The following is a 22991-nucleotide window of genomic DNA, read 5'->3' as shown; positions in this document are numbered from 1 at the left end:
AATTGCACAGCCAGGATTACATGTGTCTGTAGCAAACAGAGGTAACAGGAGTCTCCTGTCTCACTACAGCCAAGGAAAAACATCTTAAGCAAAGTAAATTGCCATCACACAACAAGGTGTGTATTTGATTTGATGATTTTAAGTTAAATGTTAAAATGATATCTACACATTGTGACAGTTGTACACTTTAATCAATTAACTCCTGACAGTAATGGCAAGGATACATGTGTAATGGTAGGAGTGAGCTGCTTGATCTAAACAGTCTTTCAACTGCGCTGTAAAGCTGTTGTGTACGTCGGTCTCTACAGAAAACCCATAAAATAACAAATATGATTAGAAAAAAACCCAAACAGTAGAATTTTGCATGTATGATTCACATAACACAGCGTACGTTTTGAGCCCTTATCTTGAGAGGCAACAGCTAGTTAACGGTGCAAAACTCAAGACTTGCTGCCAAGGAGGTGCGATGGGTAAGGAAATGCTTTGATCTTCAAATTCAGTGACCTTTTGGAAAAGCTGTGAATGCCTCCTCCCACGTTTTGGTACAAATGGAGCAAGGACAGTAAACTTTTGAAGATGAAACCAGAAAAAGTGTTTCTTTAGTGCTGGCATTTGGAAGCTGTTGCTGAATAGGCTGAATTCTCTGAGCTAGCACATGGCAGGTGTTTTCAGGCTCCTAACTAGGAAAGTCAAAGTACTAAAAAACTAAAAACCACACTTATAAACGTGATTTGAATTTCAGCTTATTTCTCTTGTAACCATGCACCTGGTTTCTTCCTGTCTGAAGCAAAGTTTACCCAGCTATTCCTGATCAGACTGAAAGTGGACAGCTAGAGGAACTCCAGCTTCATAGAGGTATTGATCTCAAATGACATGGTCTGCACTGGGGCTTTGTGCCCTGGGCTATTTAGTGATATTTGAGATGGTTGTCTGTTCCTTTCAATCTGCTATAGGCAATCTATGGGACACTGTTCATAGGTCCCTGCAGCGAAGCGGGATTAGTCTCCCCTTCTGCAAGACTGGCTGTCAGAAAAACCTCAACTCTAGGCAGTGCATGAAAATTTACTTTTGGAGTTAAAGTTGTGAAATTAGTGTGGTTTGCATGATGTTTAAATATCCTAGTGGTCTCAAATAAATTTTCTGTAATTCACTTCTGTAGTCCGACAATAGCCTTTACAGCAGTTTCACTTCATGTATCAGGTGATTATTCTTTCTAGTGAACGGAGCATCATACGGCTGCAGAGGTGGTTTTGGATGATAAATGATGCCCAGGGTTTTTCTGTGTAGCAAGCCAGGGAGGTCAAAGAATTGCAGCCTTTTTGTAAACTTTATAGTATAAAATACTGAGCTTGATCAGTCTATATGAAATTGGAAGATGACCATGCTCAGTGCCTCTGAAGAGTGAGGGAAAGCAAAAGACTGACATCAGGATCTTCACAAGGCTGGACAGGGGCCAGGTTTTGCAGAGACTGCCACACGAGTGAAAATGAATTTACTGCATGTAAAAATGCTTGAGGGAGTGCAGGACTGACTGGAATTGTGGGGGCTTTTTTTGGGGGAGGGGATGAGGGGGAAAGGAAGGGGCCAGGGACAGACTGGAAGGGCAGGTAAGTTTGAGACAACATATTGAAATGCCGTGATTATATCTGAGAGATACTGATCTGTGCTAGAAAGACAATAAGTTCCTCTGTGGTGAAAAATAGTAAAGCTTGCTGAGGCAGAATAGGTGAAATAAAAAACTGGGCATGCATTTTGAACTGATAGAGTATCTTCCAGAGCATTTCTGAATTGTTTTCCTGAAGATTTTCTGCAGGGCTACCTGAGAGGCACTGTTTAGGAATTTGAAAAGTTTGGTTTTAGTCCAACATTCAGAACAATTTACAACTGCATCACTCCAGCCATTATTTTTATTTGAGAGCATCTGCCAGATTTGTTGGGGCAGGTGAAACCTTTTCTTCAACTAAACTGACTATTTTTTGTGTATAAAAGGATGAAATTGATGACAATTAAGGGTTTGGATTTGTGTGGGGGGTGTGTGTGGTATTTTGTTTTTTTTTTTTTTCTTTTTTCTTTTTTTTCCCCCCCCACTTTGACACACAGCTTGAGTGGAGAATCTTCCTTACTCTAGAGCTTGACCACTGACCCCCTAATTTTCTGTCCTATGCTAACTCCCTCCACATGTCTAACACAGTGCTGTAGCCAATGTTAGCGAAAGAAATAAGAAAGAAGGAAGGAACAGCTTTATTCCTTATTTCTCTTCTCACTGCTGCCATATTAAATGCAAAGAAGAAATATCATTAAGTGATTTCTTCATGGCGAATGGCATGGAAAGATAGTACAGAGCTGAATGGGGAAGATTCTTGAATGGGTAGGCACCCACCTGTATATAGGGCTTACTCACGCTACTCTTGAGTAATTGCAACTCTCTCAACTTTATCAAATTATGCCCTCAGAAGTCAGTGGTGCCAGATCAGAAGGAAGAACTGGAACCAGCAGGGAGGCAGGGTGCCTGCAGCAGCCTGAAGGGTAGCGCTGTTAGGAAGAGCAAGCTGGAGCTGCGCTGTTGTTTTTTGGGGTTGAATGGAGACAATAGTAGATAAAGTCAATGTAGGAATGCCTTGGCTAAAATGGGGAATTCTCTGATTTGTTGCACGAGCAATTCCTTGATCAATTTTGGAGGTCAGCCAACTGGCCGGTGAGAACCTCAGGAATGGTTTCTGCCTCTGAGCCCTTCGGGGAGGCGGGAGAAGGGAATACACATCCTTAAAATGCTTCCACTGTGTAATACTATCCTTCGCAATATAGTAGTGTGGTTTTCCTGGGTGGGCAAACTAGCTTTCCACTGAGGTGTTGCATCCAGGCTAATGGTACACATCACCCAAGGGAGAACTGCTGCTGGAAAGGCAGTTGAACACTGCGATGCAATGGAGAAAATGAAGGTAGATAAAGAACAGAGGGACTGGAGGAAGAGGAGACCTGGAACAAGTCTCTCACACAATTCTAATTTTCGCTTCTAAAAAGGAAAAGAAGATAAAATCTTTGAAGCCTGACTTTGTCACTGCTGCATAAATGGACATGTTATTTTTATCATATCAAACAGTAAGAAACAAAAGGATAGATGCCTTCTCAACAGGCAAGAATAGACAGTTCTGTCAATGAGCCTGTAAAGCAGCTAGATTTGAAAACTAAATTTAGACACCTAAGTGCATGCAGTTTGTTCTGAACTCATTGCCTCAAATCTTCTTGAACTTGCCCATTCCTTTAGAAGAAGATCCACAGTGGTATTGAAGACTGAGGTTTGTTTGTTTGGGTCTTTTTAAATGACAGAATCACTCTTATTTTGGTTATAAAACTACTAGCAATACTGGAAGCAGATCTTCCTTGTTTTCATATGCAGGACTTCTCACTTTTTCCTCTGAAATATGTAGTCTTCTGTGATCAGAGATGGGTTATTAAATGGGGTCTGTTATTGCATGGCAGTTTATCTTCTTCTGACTTCTTTTTTGTTGCTGGACCATTACCATTTTAGAGTCAATCTGGCAGTCATATTATTTCAGTAAATGTATCCTGTTAACAATACTGTTAATAAGAAGTAGGTAAGAGTAAAATTCAGAGATTCAAACGTACTTCATTAGTAGAGAAACTATCCATCAAAACATAAATCTGATTTGATAGAAATAAGAACGTTTTTTGCCCACCAAGAGCGTGTGTAATTCCTATGTAAAGGGAGAGTCTGTAATATAATGAGAGATACTGGATTTGGTTTTTAGAGAACAAAATACATTTTTATGAATTCCCCTTCCTTATTCTCTTCAGATTTACAGTTTCAGAAATAACTTTAAAATATTGGCAGGTGTAACTTAATGGACAGCTCAGCCTATTGTTAACACAGGCACAAATGTTTCAAATGCAATGAAGTCTTGCTGCTGGAGAAGAGTTCTGACCAAATTTTGCCATAAAAAAACCAACAAAGAAAAAGTCTACTTTTTGTAGTATACCTTGGAAAGTGTCCCTGTGATTAACATTTCCTCTCTGATGCTCTTTTCACTATGTTCCTAAAGTGCCAAGGACTATTAAACAAGTTCTTCAGTCAAAACAGATCGATACATAAAAAATAGGTTTCAGTCTTTCCTTGTAAATATTATCACAATCTATCAAACATACTATTTGTGCTGTTACATATTCCCTGTGTCTGTTACATGGTCACTCAGGTAGAGCAAAATGTAATTTGTGGATACACTGAAGAATTATTTTGTTTAGTGTTATTAACTCTCTAACCTAACCTTTAATGATAACCAGAGGAGTACTTGCCAAATAGATTGACTTTCTTCTGCCATATTTAATGGAATTATTTTCCTAATACAGGTGGCTGCCTGTTTTATTTATTTTTTCCATGTCGAGCTGGTCATGTGTCAGCTATCTGTCATCATTTCTGCCCTCTGAGTATCGATCTCCCTTTATAATCCCCAGGAGAGATGGAACAAGTGTCTGATTTGAGCCCTGTCCCATCCCCCTTTCATGTTCCCCATTCATGCCCTACACACTGGGATTTCTTCTTGCCTAGATTATATATTTTGAAAGCTTGCTTGATGTAATTTAGATATTGCAAAACAAGCTCTTCATGTGTATTGCCATGTTAACTTACTTTTTGGAGGTGGTGTGTGTGTTTTGTGTGCATTTTTTTTCATTTGTCCCCCCAAGCCAAGCAACACCAAACCTATGTGGCTCCATATAAAAAGATCCACTTGACAGTGCAGGCTTTCTGATGTGTTTTTGCTTTCCCCTGGAGCAAAAGTCTGTCATGCTTATGGAAAGAGACCTTTCTAGTCCCATATCTCACCAAAAGCACAACACACTGCGATGCCCCCGGTATCTTTCTCCAGGTGCTCACCTCAGTTTCCTGAAAACAGAACATCAGAAGAGTAAAGGCACCTTGTATGTATCTGGATATCAGGTTCAACTTGCCTCAAGGTTCATATTGCATGTTTTTCCCATGCATCTTCAATCTACATCTGTCCAAAATAAAATGTCAGTATCCGGGCAGTGTACTGAAAGGCAATTCAGTTCTACAGCTGGATGTTCAAGACTGGTTCCTGGCATAGTGTCAGCCACATTGCTTGGTTATATCATTTTTAGCAAAAAAAATTCCTACATGTTTGCAACGTATCCAGCTGATGCAGGTGCTTAAAATCTGTTGTTAAATTTCTTATAATTGTAATTAACATTAAGAGCTGTGAACAAGTAAAATACTGGCTCTTCTCTGCAGGTAGGTTTCTTGGTGTGATCTGCTTTGCCCTGATGCTGTGAAGAGAGTGAAGCTCTTGTAGGATTTCTGTTATCACATCAGTGGATCAGATGAGGCATTTAAACACTGGAAGTCAAGATGGATTTTTTCTCTGCTTATGCTCAGGTCTTAATTTTGAAAGTAACTATTTCTAGGAAACCTGTAACACATAAGTGCCTGATTGTCAATTCGTAATGAAGAACTACTTCACTGTTTGACATAGGTTTGGTTGTCTGGAAACTATTTTCCTGTACTTGCTTTCTGTATGGATAGTAGATGTGCCATTTTCTTTATGTAATTGGAAGAGTGTTAAACAGTAAATGCTGCAAAATCAAATCTTTGGGACACAGGAAGCCTCTTCCTTTTTTTTCCCCGCTCCTGACTCTGTGACTTTGAGGCATACAAAGGTTTTTCTGTTGTTTTTGTTGTTTGTTTTTAAGAAATTTCCTTTATTATCCTTGAAGTTAGCTCTTAGATTATAAATCATTCACTACTGTAATGCTACTGCTGCTTCTGTGCCCCCTCCCTGCTTCCTGCCCTCAAAAACCACAGCTCATCTCTGTCCTTCTGCAAAGCTGAATTTTGGCATTAACAGGCAGAGACATGAGACTTTCTTGGGGAAGAGCATAACAAATACTACACAGAGTTGGGAGTGGTCTCTAAGCCAAGGTAGTGTGTAGGTGTCTAATGCTTTATCTCCATTCACCACTAGCAGGTAATCTGCTGAGTTAAAGACCCAGTGTGACTTCTGCATGCAGCTTGGAGGTGAATAAATCTCTAGTTTAATAGAAAGAGGAGAAGAAATCAGAGTAACAAAATAATATATTGAGTACTTTAGAGGTATCCTGTACTTACAAACCTATGATCACGGCTATAGTTCACAGGGATATAAACAGCTAGCAGAGATTTTGAGATTCCCAGTCATATCCACTCTCTAGCTTGTTAAGAAATGTTGACACTTGAGGTTTTTGTTTCATCCTAGCAAACACTAAAAGTACCCAAGGATGGGCAGCGGGGCTCTAGTCTGTGTGCAGAACATGGTACACAGAGGCTTTGCCTTTGCTCTGTAATGTTGCATTTATTATGATGGCATTGAAACACCTGCAGCACCTAGAAATGGAAACCTTTACTGTTTAATGAAACTGCTAAATAAAAGGTGTTCCTTATAGAGTGTTTTCAACACCCGTTTTGAGGGAATAACTCTGTTGGTATCAGTCATAATTTGTAGTATTGTAATCTCTGTGAAGGAGCCAGAAGTGTTTTCTTAGGACCCTCAAAAGTCAAGAAACTAGCTGTGCTTCCAAAGCATGTATGGTTAAATAAAATAGGTGAGAATCCAGTGTGATTTTTAACTATTATTGTTTCTAGAGGCTTTTGAGAGGTGGCAAGGAAATGAATTCATAGAAGAATTAAGCTAAGAAACTTGCAAAGTTTTCTCTGCTTAGCAAAAAGAAGAAATATTGCAAATAGTACAAAGTTCGATCCTTTAGTTCACTTATTAATGACATCTTTACTTTCCATTTCCTGTTCTTTAAAAAATTACCTAGTAATGTGAGTAGAAGGCAAAATATTTCTTTTTATAATACTCGGGGCCAAAGAGAAATCACGAAGTATTTCAGAGTGATAGCTGAAACCTGAAAGATAACATCAAAACTTAACTACACATTCTTGAGGCTTCTGGAAAGCAATATTCCCAAATGTAAAGTCCATAACTGAAAACAAATTCTCTAGCCCTTATTACAGTTCAACAAGGAACTGTAGCAGTGCAGTTGTATGGAACGGAGGGAAGGATATTTATCTTGTAGAGGGAGTGTCTGTGATATAGTCATTTTTGCTTGCACAGTGTTCCCTAACCGGGTGATAAAGCACTCAGTTCTGGGTCACGCAGAGGTAGGCAGAGGCTGTAAAATCCCACTTGTCAACTTGTGGAAATCTACTGAGAGGATGACCCACTTCAAGTCCTGCTTTTGTTGTGTCAAGACCGCTAGCTCTACCCTTTAATGCTAGCTCAGATGAAGTACTTGGAGCAGTGACTATGTCAGTTACAAGCAGCAGTGTAGACACATGTGGGTTTGCAGAAAATTTAAACTCGGGCTTCAGGAAGGAGTGTGAATGGCTCTGAAGTTCCCATGGGGTCATAAATATTCAGAACTTTGAAAAAGTAGGTGCCAAACTTGTCAACTATTTAACAACAGAGTAAATAAGTAGATGTATCAATTGAAAATGCTTTTCTATCATTATAGGAAAAGTGACAAGTAACACGGTCATACTAAAGCATTAAGATTGTGGCCAAGCATTAGTGATGTATAGGGTCAAGATCTCTCAAGGCTGAACATTAAAAGCCATTTCCATCTCTATTCAGAATGAGATACAGCTGCATTTTCTGTGACTGCCTCACGTGTACCAGTCTAAGAGAATAAGGCAGACTATAACTTCAACTGAAGGTTTCATTTGCTATCCTTTACTATCATTAGCTATGCAGTACCACAGTTCAGACCTGTAATCAAAGATCGATGAACTTGTGTCCAACCGCTTGACTGGAAGTTGTGTAAAACTGTTCCATGCCACAAGTGTCAAGGAACTATTAAAATACCACCTATTACTGTAATTAATGTTCATCTAGAAACATGTTAATCTGCTGAGAACAGGCAGTGTTTTAGATTTGATGATGATGTTTAGTGCCTTCTGAAACCATCTCTCTTTGTATTGCTTTCTCTTTAGAATTCCTTTTCTTCTCTCTATTTCACAGAATTTAAATAATCCAGTATACTTAGTACTTGATCAAATCAGGAACACCATATTTAACATTCTGGTAAATATACCTTACTCTCTTTTTAGAAATAAACTTGTAAAGTAAGTCTAACAACCCAGCCTATGTAACTAGCAAGTCATTTTTCTGCATGACAGCTAAAAGAGAGCCTGAGGAAAGAGGCACATCTCTATCTCCTGCTTGTGTTGTTTGTCCTCTCTTTGCAAATGCATAAACTTCATCTTCTGGATACAAAGGCCACATATCACTGTGAATGATGGTATGGCTGAGTAGCACTATCTGTGTAAGGTTCATGTAGATGTCCGTGTGGAGACACTGCCACAGGAGATCTCTGCTCTTAACACAACCTGCTTTTGAAGAGGACTGGACTGGGTCAAGGTTGAATGAAAGGCAAATTGCTAGTGTCTTTCTCTGGGATGCTGATACTCTAAAACCACGAAGGAATGTGTTCTCTCTTATTTTTGAGGGCAAAGGCAGCAGAGAAGTGTTTGCTTTTGAGCTTTTTTAAATTTTCTTCCTTACCACTATTTTAAGCACAGCAGGAAATATTTTGTTTTGGTAGCTAGAGTGGAAAGATTAAAGAAAAAAAAAAAAGTGCACTTGAATTTTAAAAGACCCGGAAGGGAACTCTGGAGGCACCACATGCAGCAAAAATACCATTTGCAGCAAATCTATCTCCTGACTTCTGTGAAACTGAACTTTCTACCCGAGACTTTTCTCTTCCTCTAATGCATTTTTCTTCCTCTGTGACAGTGCTGCAATGTGCCTGACAGCAGCACTCTGCGTCCTGAGTCCTCTGCTCTTATGGGTCGAGCACTGCAACCCAAGCTTGAACAGCAGAGCGCACCTGGCAAACAGTTTCTTGCCCTGATACAGAAAAATGCCACTTCTCTCAGTAGTCACTCGGGTTCACTCGCTGGTCACCTCCACAGCTGATCTCTTTCCAGCCTCTTCACTTCCTCATTCCCTGCTCACTTCACGCTGTGAACTGGCATATCATCAGTCAAATAATTCTTTGCACCATTATGCACTTGTCAGTTTACATCTTTCTTACACAGTAGCTACAGCAAATGAAAAGCTTAGCTTTTTTTTCTTCTTTTTGCAGCAAAAGAGTTTCATATCTTTCCCCTTCCCCACTGATCAGCATAGCTTTATATCCCATGTGCATTGTTCTCTCTTCTCTTGTGGATGATTGTTCTTCTGGATTTGTCCAGGTAAGTTCTTAATTAATAGAGTTGCCCATCAAAATTTTCATTTGGGATGATATTTTATCACAGAATGTACCTATGGAAAAGGGGAGCATTGGGTTTTCTTGTTTTCCTAGTCTCCTACAAAGGCACTGGGAATTTATGCATTCCCAGCACTAAGCCTGCAACACAGGAGAGATGGGACCCAGCCCTGGTGTCATATCATGTAAGATCATCAGGCACATTGCCTGGTACTCGATGATGTGCGTACAGCTTGTCCCATCATTTCCCACATCCCTTGACCAGCTGACCAAATGTGGTCATCTTTTGCCCAGGAATGTTTATATTTCCCCCCTTCTCTCATCCTCTTCTTGGCAGGCCTGAGGACATACCTCAATCACAAGGGCTCCCTCATCATGCTCTCATACAAAGGAATGCTTTTGGGGGCGGTGGGCTTGGTTTTGAAAGTGGTTTTCCTTTTCATTACCCGCCTTTTCTGTCTTTGTGCCAGGTTAGTGGTGAAGGTTTTAAGGAGTTCCCACAGGGAACTTTTGGGAAATGGCTTATTCTATTTGCAGAAATTCTTAGTGTTTATAAAACTTCCATATGCAATCTTGTTGTCGTGTCTCTGTCAATATACTCCCACTGCGTAAAGATATTGTTTTTCTTTCTCTCTCCTTCCCCCTTCACCATGGGTTTCTTATTTTAGCCCCTGTGCATCTACTTGCATTCTTGTGCTCTTTCCTTATCCTTACTTGCTGCCTCCCACTTCATAGAGATACTGAAAGAATTGTGGGTGTTTTAACTATTTAAAGAACTGTTCTTAGATTCATATGTCAATTTTTGATAATTCATCAGTCAGAGATTAGTGCTGGCAACAAATACACTGGTTATGTAAAAAGCACATTTTCTTTTTGTACACTTATTGGGATTTTAGACTATGGATACCTTACTCTGGTGTGATTAAACCTCCCCAATCCCTGAAGTAGAAGCATGAGATTAAAATCTTGCATGTTTATACAATGTGTTCAATTTTTCAACACTTTGAGGTGCAGCAGTAAAGCAAAATATATTTCCTTTGAAGAAATCTGTACACATTACCAAAGATAGGCTCTCTTATCAGAGGCAGAAGGAACAGTGACATTTTCATACAGCTGTGGGAAGTCAAATCTAGGAATTATGGTGCTGGAATTTAGGAGGCATTTTAGTTTCCAGTTTAGTTCCAGTGGAATATTAATAGCAGAAGCCACAAATTATTAGTCTTGGAGGCTTTCACTACTGTCTGAAATCAGGACTTCTAAGGCCAACAGCTGAGATTTCTGGTAAGAGAGGAACCCGAAAGTCCGTACAGCCCTATGACAGCAGAGTGGTTGGGTGACAGTTGAGTTTAGCCTGACCTCAGCCTTGTGTCCTGCCTGAGTGCAAAGCAGCCCCTGAATAGATTGATATTAACTGGAGGTAGCTCTTGGGGGAAGAACAAAAAGTACCAATTTACACTTGCAGGGAAAAAAAAACGTCTTAAACCATGGCATTGCACGATGGAAACAGACAATCGGCTTTCAGTTCCTATTCAGTAATGATTTGATATAACTCACCTCCTAGAACTGTAACTGAAAATTCTTTTTTCATATAGCCACAGTGAAACCAGACCAAATGCATTTTTTTTCTCCATTTTATATGTGATAAAATGAGATCTGCATAGGCTGCAATTCTGGCTGCAGAAGTAACAGGCCGCAATATTTCAGACTCCTGAACGAAACTGACTATTGCATCCTCTTGACGGACCTAAAAAATTTTCTGGCGTTTTAAGCATTCTGTTGTTGTTGCTGTGTTTTGTTGTCATTGGTTTGTTTGTTTGTTTTTCTTTTATGTTTAACTATATGTCTTACTGTTTCTATTGCCCATGAGCATTTATAACCCGCTACGTATAGGATCAGTGAGAGGATTCCAGGAAAGTCACTGAGTGGTCTCTTGGTTTATAGCACTAATTTAACGAGCTCTCCTGCACAAAAAGGTCAGCAAGATTGTATTTCCTTCAGTTTCTGCTTCAGAGACACAGATGCTCCTCCTGTCCTGCCCTTGAGATAGGTTTGTTGTTGACTCTTTCTCTTTCAGCCACAGCAGCTGGTTTACAGTCCTCATGTGTCCCTGTCCACATGCAAACCACATCAAAACCAAACACAACTTCTTGTAGCCAGAACAAGGAAGAGGAGAGACCTGAATGTCCTCTGTTGCTGTTGCTGTGCTGTCATGGGCCCTGAGGAAGGGTACTTTAAGTCATTCTTGTACAGACTAAAAGGAAAACCTGACCTGACAGTCTCTCAGGGAAGAGTATAGGAAGAATAATAAAGTAAAAACAGTTGGAAATACTTTGTATTAATTGGCAAAGTAACAGATCTAGTTCTTTTCCTTTAGTCGTTCTAGTAAAACTTATCTGAAAACAGGAATTATGATGTTGATTTTTTTTTTTTAAAGTTTTTATTCCAAACCTTCTGAATCGAAGTCATTGTACAGTTGTCTCAGTTCCAGCTGCAAGACGTTTAATTATGTGAGTTATTGGACTTCACTGTGGGTTTGGGTACTATATTGTACTGCAGCTGTAGCATCTGGTATTTTTGCTGCAAATTAGTAAGACTCAGGATTTTCACGCTCTTGGGCAGACTCCATAAATTTACTCATAAACCATAACTTCACTTTTTTCTTCATTTGTATCACAGCATAGAAGCAAAGCTCCATTATTCTTCAACATTTCCCCCTTTTTCCAGTTGGATATTTGATGATGTTTTATATGTTTAACTATTTCCTAGGAGGAAAGCACTTCCAGTAGTGGAACGGATTCCCTAACCTGTGGAGAGATTCCACGGAGCAGGTCAGAGGGGACTTTGATTGATGTGGATGACAGGACACCTTCAGCCAGCTACAGTATGTCTCTTCTGCTATTTCCTGTACTAAGGCTCTCTGCCTGAAGTCTGTATTTCTGCAAAAGTCTTAATAGTGTCAAGACATATAGATACTCCGTAAATGCCTGCACATTCTTTTATTTTATTGCTTGTGTTTTGCATTACTCAGTCCATTGTAGATGTTCCTGGAGTCAGAACACAAGGGGTTTTCACAGGGTCCTCTAGCAGAAACTTACTGTCATATAAGAGAAGCTGTCTGTCCCCTGCTATAGCAAATGTGGGTCAGGCAGGTTGGGAGAAAGATCTGGAATAATTAACTTTACATGAATAAATGCTATTTAGGGTATGTTCACTGGGGGTTGAGACTGGAAAGAGAAGAGGGAATTCTTAGCCAAACTACATGAATTTGGGATTTTAAGAATTAGAAAAGCAAGGTAATTTTGGAGTTAGCCCATTTTATAAACTGGAGTCTTAGCAAAGTTGATTTATTCTCCTCGATATTTTAACCCAAAAGTTAAGAAAACATTCCCCTCCACAAGATAGGCATTCTCTTAGCTTTTTGTCCAGTAGTAGATATGACTAACAGCGAGCCCGGCACTTGCTGTGTGACTTGAGGACCAGGAATTATTTCCTCGCTGACCTCCTGCAGCCAAGTAATCTGTGCTGTTACATTGGCATGAGAAAGCATCCAGCCTAGTGACTGAAGGTCTGCTAGACTTTTCTGCTCAGACTTGTAGAAAAAAAATCCTTTAGGATGAGGAAACAAACAAATAAAACCCTGAAAATTTCTTTTGGGATTAATTCATTTAATTTATAATAGATAATAATGACCTGACTGTAATAACACCACAACCCATGGAAAGCTTTTGGCCTATGGACAGAATTGAAAGGACTTTTCAGCTGGTACTTGAGCAGATCAACCCTGTCTGGTGGCCCTGGCCAAGGACAAGTGCCTGAGTGGGAGGAAGCTGTCCCTGAGTTCACTTTCCCCAGCAGCTCACCTGGAAGGCTTTTGTCAAGACAACACTAGAGCCTTCCAGATGGGCAGCAGGGAAGTGGGTAAATTTCACTTTAGTTCTTGCAAACTGGGACTTTTCTGGAACTGTGGAGAAACTCTATGGTTTTTGCTACAACTCATGACAAATCAAAAAAAAGTACTAACTTTTTTTTTTCTTTTTGTGCCTGAATGCACTGTCATGCTTGCAATTGAACAATAATTAGTAACCTTGGAGATGGAAGGTACTATGGAAAGTGTAATAATGAAGGATATAGATATGCTGAAAGAATAGAAAAGCTGAATTTTCCCTCTAAAATTATAGTTCTTCACAAGGATGTACAAAGAAGGGATGGTATAACCTCTGTATAGAGAAAAATGATGTCAAACTGAAGTAGCAGAAACCCTTAGCACAAAAAGTTGCAGATGCTCTATTCATTGCAAGAAGTGTGAATCTTCATCAACCTATAAACTGGCTTCTGTGAACAGTTATTAATATAACATAGAGACATTGCTGTTAATAATGAGTAATTTTAACAGAAAACATATTAAATACCACTTATACACCTCTATTTGTCTAAGTGCAATCTCAGAAAAGTTAGTAGCCACAAAAACATTTCTCTCCAAGTTTCAAATTGTATAAGACTTCATGTTATACTATTTTTTAAAAAGGAAAGCTAGTATAACAAATTACACACAAACAAGTAAATTGTGAGAGTGCTGTTATCATTTAAATGCATGTGTAATAGCTTGAAAAGTAATCCTGAATAATAAATTTATCTGCATTGCCTACAGTGTTTGAAAAACGAAACAGTAGTTGTTTAATCTTTGCAGAGAGTTAGACACAAAGGAAAGAAAGCCACAACATTTTGTAAGAGGCCAAAGATTACTGGGATGTAAAGGTTTAAACCTTATGGGACGTTAGCACATCTGATGCCAATTAATCATTGTAGGAATTGATAATTACCAGCACCCCACAGAAGATGCTTTACATCCTTCAGCACTGATTTGTTAGGACACTTTCTATTAACAAAGATTCTTAATGCTACTTAGAAGTCAATATTGATACTGTTTAAAAACCTGAAGGAGAAATATATAAATGATCTAAATGTATTTTAGGAGCATAAATTTAGTCACCTAGTAGCTTAACAGGCAATCAGTTTGAAATGAATGGAATGCCTCAAGTTTCTGTGCTTTAGGAAGTGCTTCTGTTTTTTCTTTTAAACAGATGTCAATGAACGTAAATTGGATTTGGATATTGACTGGTCTGATGTGTTCAAACATGCCCATGCTGTTTCCAAGACTAATCCTTTCTGGAATGAACTGTCAGCCTCCAACCCTTTCGTACATGACATAGCTGCTTCAAATAGAAATGAAAATAATAAATACCTTTCAGTCTTAAAAGAAAAAACCTATTTGTTCTCTAAAGCTTCTAGCAACAGGGATTCTTTGGCTTCCTCGGGTGATGAGCTAGATATTGATTGTCTTCTAAGAAAGACTTCAACAAGAAGATCTGGACGATCCAAGAGTGTCTCTGACTTCCTGGATATTGTCGATAACAGAAGATTTACTCCTCACAAGACAACACCTCAAAAAACTATAGCTTGGGATATGACATGGCTTCAAAAAGACCGCGAAGCCTACAAGATGGCTTGGTTGAGTCACCGACAACTCACTCGGTCTTGCCTAGATTTAGAAGCCATGAGCCATAGTCCTGGATGGGCACAAACGCAAGCTACAGACATTCATGTAGTTTGTAAACTAAATCATGAAGGGGGTTCGGTACAGCTACCTGACTCAGATATCAACATTCACATACCTGTAGGTCATGTATTACCTGGGGAATTCCAAGAAGTTGGTTTAAAGGCTATCCTCAACCCTCCATCGTCATTTAACAGTGAGCTGTCTAGCACTGTAAGCCCTCTGATAGAACTTACACTGAGCAACCTCAGCACAAGGGAAGCAATTTTCCTAGAGGTGAAAGTCGCAGCTAAAGTGAAGAATGATCCACTCAGCCAAGTTATGAGTGAAATGGTGTGTTTTTTTAGTCTTAATAAAGAAGGGCCTTTTAAGAAGTTAGAGAATTGCTACACTTATCAAGATACCATACAAGTGAAGCTAACGGACCTAAGTCATGTGATGTATGCTGTGATTGTCATACAAGCAAACAAAATCCAGCCTCCAGCAACTCATGTCTGGGACTATGTTCATAGAATGGTCTCAGTTGGAATTTATGGTCCAAAATACATTCATCCATCTTTTACAGCAGTTTTTACAGTCTTTGGTCATAACTACATTCCAGGAAAACTCACAATTTGTGACATAAAAAAGGGAGGGAAAAATATGCCTCCCGTTGTGTTTCAGCTGTGGGGAAAACATACATTTCTGCTTGAAAAGCCACAAGATCTAAACATTTCTTTGATATCCTGTGATCCAGATTTTGAAGTGAAGATGAAAGACCAAAGCAAAAATATTAAAGAGGAGGAGCTGAAAACTGGTGAAATGATCCACCAACAATTCCTGTTTTCCATGCTTGGATGTAGGGAGATGCATTTATTTGTTTTCCTCGTTCAGATTAAAGTCTTAAAAAGTAGTCAAGTGATGCAGTTCCATGTTACAACTCCTGACCCAGCTCCAAAATTGAGTGGAATTATCAATAGGCCAAAGCGCTTACAAAACCGCAAAGAAATCAAGTCTGCACCTTTGCTTTTAATACCAACAGTTAAATATCCAAAGTTTCAAGATAAAGCTTTGAGTGTTAATACTTATGGAGTGGCTTTGAAAACTGTGTTACGTCAAAACAAGATTGACTATTTGCTAGAATATTTTAAAGGGGACACAATAGCACTTCTTGGTGAAGATAAAGTAAAAGCCATTGGACAAACTAAAATAAAAGAGTGGTACGTAGGAGTTCTCAGAAGAAAGATCGGTCTTGTACATTGCAAAAACATAAAAGTAATTTCCAAAGAACAAGCTATGGACACTGCTGATAGTGAGCTAACAACCAGGAATCTTGCTGAACTAATTGCATTGCCATTCAAAAAACTGACTTACATCTACTCAGTAGTTCTGTCTACAGTAGCAGAGAGTGTTTATGACTGGAGAGCTTTGGCTGAGGTGCTAGGATACTCACATTTGTCTTTAGATGACTTTAATGTAGCACATGCTGATAAAGAATCAGAAAGAGTTGCACATGTAGTGAAGAGGATGAAGGAAGACTGCCATGCTAACAAAAAAAAAAGACTGTTTCTTTATGAGCTCATTGTTGTAAGTATTGCATGAATTAACTTGGCTATTGGGACTGCATTGCCTAGAAGCTACTTAATAGTAATGCGTGAACAAGAAAACATGGTCCTATACCTCTGTGGGAATCTTTACAAACCAGAACATACTACTAGAAGTTCTAGACACCTATAGATGGAAAATATGTCCAGACTCTCATGAAGAATAATACTTTGCTCTATAAATGCTCCATGAGCCTTGCTCATTTAGTATGTTGACTGAGTTGACTTTTTTTGTTTATAGACAACCATGAATGAAATAGCTTTGTCTTTTTTCAGGGAAGTCACCATGGTAAATTACTTCCCTGAGCAATTGACGTTCCCACTGTGAAGTATTTAGTAACTTTATAGTGGGGAAACTCCATTATTTATATACCTTGTGTACCCTGAGGTGCATGTCTAAGCGAGCTTCATATTTTTAAAGCAAGAATGTCCTGATCCACATTTTGAAGACATGGTTTTCTCTCCACATATGACAACTTCTTAGTCAATGTTGTAGCAGCTTAAGGACAATATTGCAAGTATTTCAGTATATGTTTTCATGGGCCTCATTTGTAAGCCACTGGACAGCTTCTATGTGATTCAATACTGTTACATGTAAATCAAAAATGGTTTTATTCTAAATGCTTCCAGGTAATAGGCTGCATTGTTCAATGTCTTAATTTACTTACAGATCGGTGCACAAATTAATTTGGAATTAATAATTGCTCAATACTACCCTTGGCTCTGACTGAAAAGTCTACCAGCCTACTTAGGAACAGAAGAGAATTATATTTGTGATATGAAAATAAAGTACTATAAAAATGAGTGTTTAAAAACTCACATTGTAGCCTTTCATCTGTCCTGAATTGTAAACCTTAATGGGGTTTACTTCTCGTAACTACCCTGTCCCCTTTGATATGCTGACAGCAATTTCAGCAGGATTCAGAAAATTTTAGTAGCAGTGGCTACTTACAACTCTTAAGACTGCATTAAACTCTGTGGAATAAAACTGACCAGGTATGAAGTACGGTTTAGTCTGTAGTGTCTCTGTACAAAAAGGTGAGGGAGGAATTAAAGGTGAAATTTATCAAAACTTTTACTTCAATACAGTGAAACAGAGTTCATTATAGAACAGGCAAAAGTGGGGCTTAATTAGATTAACAACATGTCCCATTTTGTTGAGAAGTATATGATTTTGAGCTATGAAGTGCCAATGCTGGTCTCTGTGTTTGTAAAGCTAAACTTAAAGCTAGATGTCATCCATGTCACTTTCAGTTAGAATTTACTGGTTATTTCTTTTAATGAATCTATACCCTATTTTTATGTTTAATGGGATTCTTGATTATCAGAACAAAGCCAAACTGAAAAACTTTGTCTCTACTTTGCCAAAGTACAGGGGATTTGGTACTGTACACTATAGTCTGCTTCTCACTACTTTGCCTATCAAAAGTTCTATTGTTTGCAATGAGGATTTTTATGGGAAACTGTTTCACAATTAAATCACACAAATGTCTGATTTCTGCAGAACTGCTTGATATTTTATTAAAAATCAGTATCTAAAAAACAAGGAAAACTTCTGGATTTTGTTCTTGATCTTTCACAGAAAAAGTCAACATTTACAGTGGAACATTTTACTGTTAATTTGAGAAGAAAGAAAAAGCACCTATTTTTCTCTTTAGCTCTTATCCAAACAAATAAAGGAAAGAGAATGGAACACATCTGCATTTGAGGGTTTCACTCCTGGAACCATTTTAATTTGTTTGTTATTAAAAGCTCATTTGGCAAGGGGGAAGGAAGAGTTTTACACTTGCATTTCTGCTTAATTGTCAGCAAATTACCCATTCTGTGGGAGGAGCAAGTCAAAAGGTGCTGGACAATGTAATCAATGATTTTTCAGAAAAGCAGTAGACGAATGACCACACCTTAGTATAATAGTGCTATAACTTCATTTTCAAGTTTCATGTCATATTTTTAAGAAGCTAAAATTGATGTTCCAAATATTTTTATTGGAGAAGTATATTCTTCCTTCAGGATCTGTAAGCTTGGCAGGATCCATGTGACACTGGAATGCTGAAGCAGCTGAATGCCAGTTCAATTTTTTTCTTAAGCGTGTACGCAGTTTTCCTATGAAACTGTTGGCAACACCTTTTTGTAGGAAAAAATAATATATATATATATTTGTAAGGACAAAAAGCCTTCTTGTCTGCTTAGAAATGCAGAATAGTGCTATAAAAATAAATGATAATATTCTGTTTGTAATTACTGGTGAAGGAACACTAATGTAAATTATTGTTGCAGGCACTTTTGAAAATAGATTGCCAGGGATTAGTGGCACGTCTTACTCAGGACACCATCATTTTGACTTCAGCTGTCAAGCTTGGCAAATACTGGCGGGAGCTTGCGGAGAAGCTAGCCCGGCTCACAAAGCAGCAAATCGAGGCTTATGAAAAACCCCACCAAGGGAAAAACGGAGCAGTAGCTCTGGAGGTAAGGCTCTGGTGTGACAGTGTGTGCACCCTTTCTCGTCTGCACAAACACAGCCAAGGCACCTTCCTTCTTCTTTGTTTTGTGTCCTTCATTCCTTTTGCAGTTTGGCCTTGTTATTTAATTTATAAGCCCTTCAATGTGAGGAATTCTCACCAACTTTTGCTTGTAATTGTTTAGATGTTCCATTGAGGCCCGTTGTTCAGTGTTATTGTGCCCAGTTAATTTGCTGTGGATGTCCTGGTCTCCGTCTTGAGCATGAGCTTTTTGCTCCCACCCGTAGGGCCACTTTCAGTCCCTTCTTATTGTCCTGTCCACTTTTTAACCTTACTCCTCTGGTGTCATTTCAGACACAGTGAGGAAGACCATCTAGTCCTTGCAGGAGCCATTTCAAATTACCCTAAGCATAGCTTTTGCTCTTTCCACTAAAAGGAAGCTTATCTCCACCATGAACACTTTTATTTTCTGCGCTTGTGTAATGTTTGTCATCATTTAGCTTAAGCAGCGTGACAAGAGGTTGGCAGCTCTGATACCAATTCCACTTCTGTCCTATTACATGAGCACGGCAAATCCATGTTCTAATTTCATAGTCTGTCAGGTAGGTCACACTATTTATCCTCCTTTGTAAAGCACTCTGCTCATATAGAAGCATGAGATCTAAATAAAAGTCAAGTTGTCCTCTCAGATGTATTTTAGTGCATATGCATCTAAGGAGCAGTTTAGGTGCCTAATTATCTCTCTAGTGCCATTTGAGGTCCCCAGAGGTTAGCCATGGCATCCATGCAATGTCAGATATGTCACAAGACTTAGGGTGGGCCCTCATTCACGCTGAGGGCCGGCCTGTGCTCCTGGCACAACTTTTCCTGGGCAGCCCAGTTGCTCCCTGCATTTCTCTACTCTTACTTTAAGACCAAAGCATACAGTAGATCCACTGTTCCCACAGAGTTACAGAGTTACGTGCCAATGACATCTAGGTCCCAGGCTGGGCTTTACACTGAACACCCTCTTTTATAAATGTTGCTGAATGATGCTCAAGCTGACCTTTCTGCTTTGAGTGCTTACACTCAGGCTCGACTCTCCTTTTGCTTGTACTATCATCCCCCCATTATTGTTTTAAATGGATGTGTATTTAAATGAAGCCCATCTTCTGCCTCATACAGTCTATTCTTTTATCTTTCAGAATGTTTTACATTATTTTTATGATAAACCACCTACAAGATTCGTCACCTTTCAGTGAGTTTCTGCTGCCAGAAGATAGTACTGTCAAAATCATCATTAAAAAAATCCAGTAATAGAGAATGTTCTGGTTTTTAAAAGAACATTCAATGAGCATACAAAGCTCAGAATTTTGCTATATTTTTGTGCCTTTCTCAAGGCTTAGGATGGTCCCATGGACAATTTATTGGTTTAGTGCGAGCCCTGTAACAATGCTTGTCCATACAGGTGTGAGTTCAAAGCAAACCAGGTTTCTAGCACTGATTTGTCACATGGGCACTCAGCATCCTCACTGTCCTGTGAATCTAACCCTAAATTTCAGTACTTTCTACTGAGTTCAGTGCTTTCTTCTGACCTTTGAACTTCTCAGTGTTCTGGAGATTTTGAACCTCTACATAGAAAAAGCAACACTCTGTTTATAAAGTTTTGTGTGTGTTCTTCAGTGGGGAGGCAAAACAAATGTAGGTAATGCAGTGTAAATTCATACCTGTGTGGAGATGCTCCCAGCGTTGTTACAAGGTTGGCTTTAGTCTGACTAATTTCAGAATGGTTGCTGGTCCTCACATTTACTTAGCAGGTATAAGAGAACCCTGATTTAAAACATCTTATCCTGGCCTGGAATTTTCTAGTGGAAAAGCTTTCTCATTGATAGTAGTTGTTGGTATGAAAATAGGAAGCCAAACAAAGAGGGGGGAGTAATAAATTTTGACTAGTTATTGAGGATTATCTGAATACATTAACCAATTTGTTACCTATCAAGGACTGTTCTACCATCAAGAGGATTGACTTGTTGATTGCTTTTAAAATTACTATTTTTCTTAGTGGGAGAAATCTTTTCCCAGATGACCATAGAGACAACCTGAGGTATATACAATTGGTGCCTAGATTTTGAAGTGCTTTTCATCAGTAAATTCCAAATCACTTTACAGAGGATGCAGGTATCATTATTACCTACTCAGCAGAGGCAGTGGGAACAGAGGGAAAACTCATGCACACGGCTGAGATGAGACTTGCCCAGGATGCTGCAGTGATTTAATACTTTGCCTGAAAATCTGCTTTGATATAATTCAAGACTGTCAAATGCAATTCAGTTCATCCATTGCATTAGAGTATGTGGGTGTGAAGAAGAACCTGTCTCAGAAGCCTGTTTTGCGGTGTTAGTTCAGTGTGATGATTGTGTAGATTATTGCTATTGATCGTGCATCACTGATGACCAGTTTATAAAGCTTTTGATCCTCCTCCTCCTCCCCCTCTTTTTTTTTTTTTTTTTTTTTCCCATTTCTTTCATCCCAGGAAAAAAATCAATTGTGATAGAGTAAAGGTAACCAGGGTTTGTATTTTAGGCAAATTTCAACCAATTCCCTGATTGCGCAGTGTCAGACTGACCTTCAGCATAAGTCAAAGTATAACATCTTTTCATACTCACTGTCTTTTCACATTCCAGTGAAGACAGAAGGCTGTACCCTAATTCTTCAAACATCCTGGTCTAACAGGAATATAAGGAAAGCGAGCAGAAGACAGGGAAAAGGCATGGCCAGCAGCAGAATATCAGGAAATCCCAGTTTCTCTTGTTGACTACCTTGGCTATCCAGCTAAAAGTAGGAATACAGAAACTCTCTGGTCTTAGCATAAATATAACAGTGGTGAGATGCTTTAGTTCATTAAAATATGTTGTAATATCTAGTATTTACAGTAGTACATTAAAATCTTCTTCAACATAACCTGTCTAATAAAATGAAAGAATTCATCACTCTCCTTCTTCTTACCTGCCACTAAATTATTTTTTTTGCTCGATAATACAATTTCTGCAAATAAACCTTCTTATTTTTTCTGTTACTTTCAGATGATGTGGAAACCTGCATATGATTTTCTCTACACATGGGCTGCTCATTATGGATACAGTTACAGGGATGTGTTACAGGACCTGCAATCAGCCTTGGATAAAATGAAAAACCCAGTAACAAAACATTGGCGAGAGTTAACTGGGACATTGATTCTTGTGAACTGCATGGAGGTTTTAAGGGCAAGTGCTTTCTCCAAAATGGAGGAAGAATAGGATACCAAGATATTTTTTTGAAAAAGTCACTTGGGAAACTGTACTGCTGATATTTATGTTTCAGTGATGCTCGGAGAGCAGGACAGAATGCAGTTTGTTTTCTGTGAGCTGATGCTGGGTCTAGCCCCGTGGTTCTCAGCTACAGATCGCCAGAGCTTGCTAATGGCTACTGCGTAAATAAGAGTGGGGGATTAAACTAGTGAGGTCAACAAAAATGACTTGAATTCTATAGGGTAGTTTCTAAGAGGAGCCATTTCTGATTGCACTCACTTCTAGATGGAGATGAGTTTTAAAAACAGAACTACGCATGGATGAGTTCAGTCTGTGGGGCCTAGATTTACATTGTTTTCTGTGAGGTAATAAAATCTAAGTATTTAATACATTATTTAAACTGGTGTCCAAACCCCTCAACTCCAAATCAATAGGTACGGGTTAGCCTAGAAAAAAAACTTCAGGATACTTTAATTCACAACTTGGACAAAATTAATCTAATCTGCTCACAAAATAGAAGTTCAACAGTTATTTGCACCTGGGAAAAGGGGGTGTGCTGCTTAGTCCTTCAAAAACAGCTTCCGACGTCCTTTTTGAAAACTGGAAGAGAGACAGGCAATATAATCTTCAAAGATGATTGGTTTTGATTGGTTTGTTGATGTAACTGACAGGGTTTGTGCTGTCTCTCTTTTTTTTGTTTGTTTGTTTTGTTTTGTTTTTGTTTGTCTTTTGTTGGTTTTGTTAGGGTTTTTGTTTGTTCATTTTGTTTTAATTCCAGCAAATGTGTCTAGATTCTGAGTGGAAATTCAGGAAGCCTTCTTGGTGTACATTGTCCATCCCTCTGATC

The 22991-nt window shown here is 38.9% G+C and overlaps 1 protein-coding gene across 1 annotated transcript in view; it reads left to right on the top strand.

The window, feature by feature from the left end:
- MACC1 (MET transcriptional regulator MACC1) overlaps window positions 1-22153 on the top strand; it is a 29678-nt gene extending 7525 nt beyond the window's left edge. Inside the window, exons 2-5 of the mRNA XM_065629710.1 lie at window positions 12049-12163; window positions 14364-16402; window positions 18697-18885; window positions 21941-22153. Coding sequence (XP_065485782.1) covers window positions 12049-12163; window positions 14364-16402; window positions 18697-18885; window positions 21941-22153 — 2556 coding nt within the window. The remainder of the gene's footprint in view (window positions 1-12048; window positions 12164-14363; window positions 16403-18696; window positions 18886-21940) is intronic.
- Window positions 22154-22991: the final 838 nt, after the last annotated feature.

Source organism: Caloenas nicobarica, chromosome 2, assembly GCF_036013445.1.
Source record: "Caloenas nicobarica isolate bCalNic1 chromosome 2, bCalNic1.hap1, whole genome shotgun sequence".
NCBI lineage: Eukaryota > Metazoa > Chordata > Aves > Columbiformes > Columbidae > Caloenas > Caloenas nicobarica.
The sequence above is the reverse complement of the archived record's forward strand: the minus strand, read 5'-3'. Positions and strand labels throughout refer to the sequence as shown.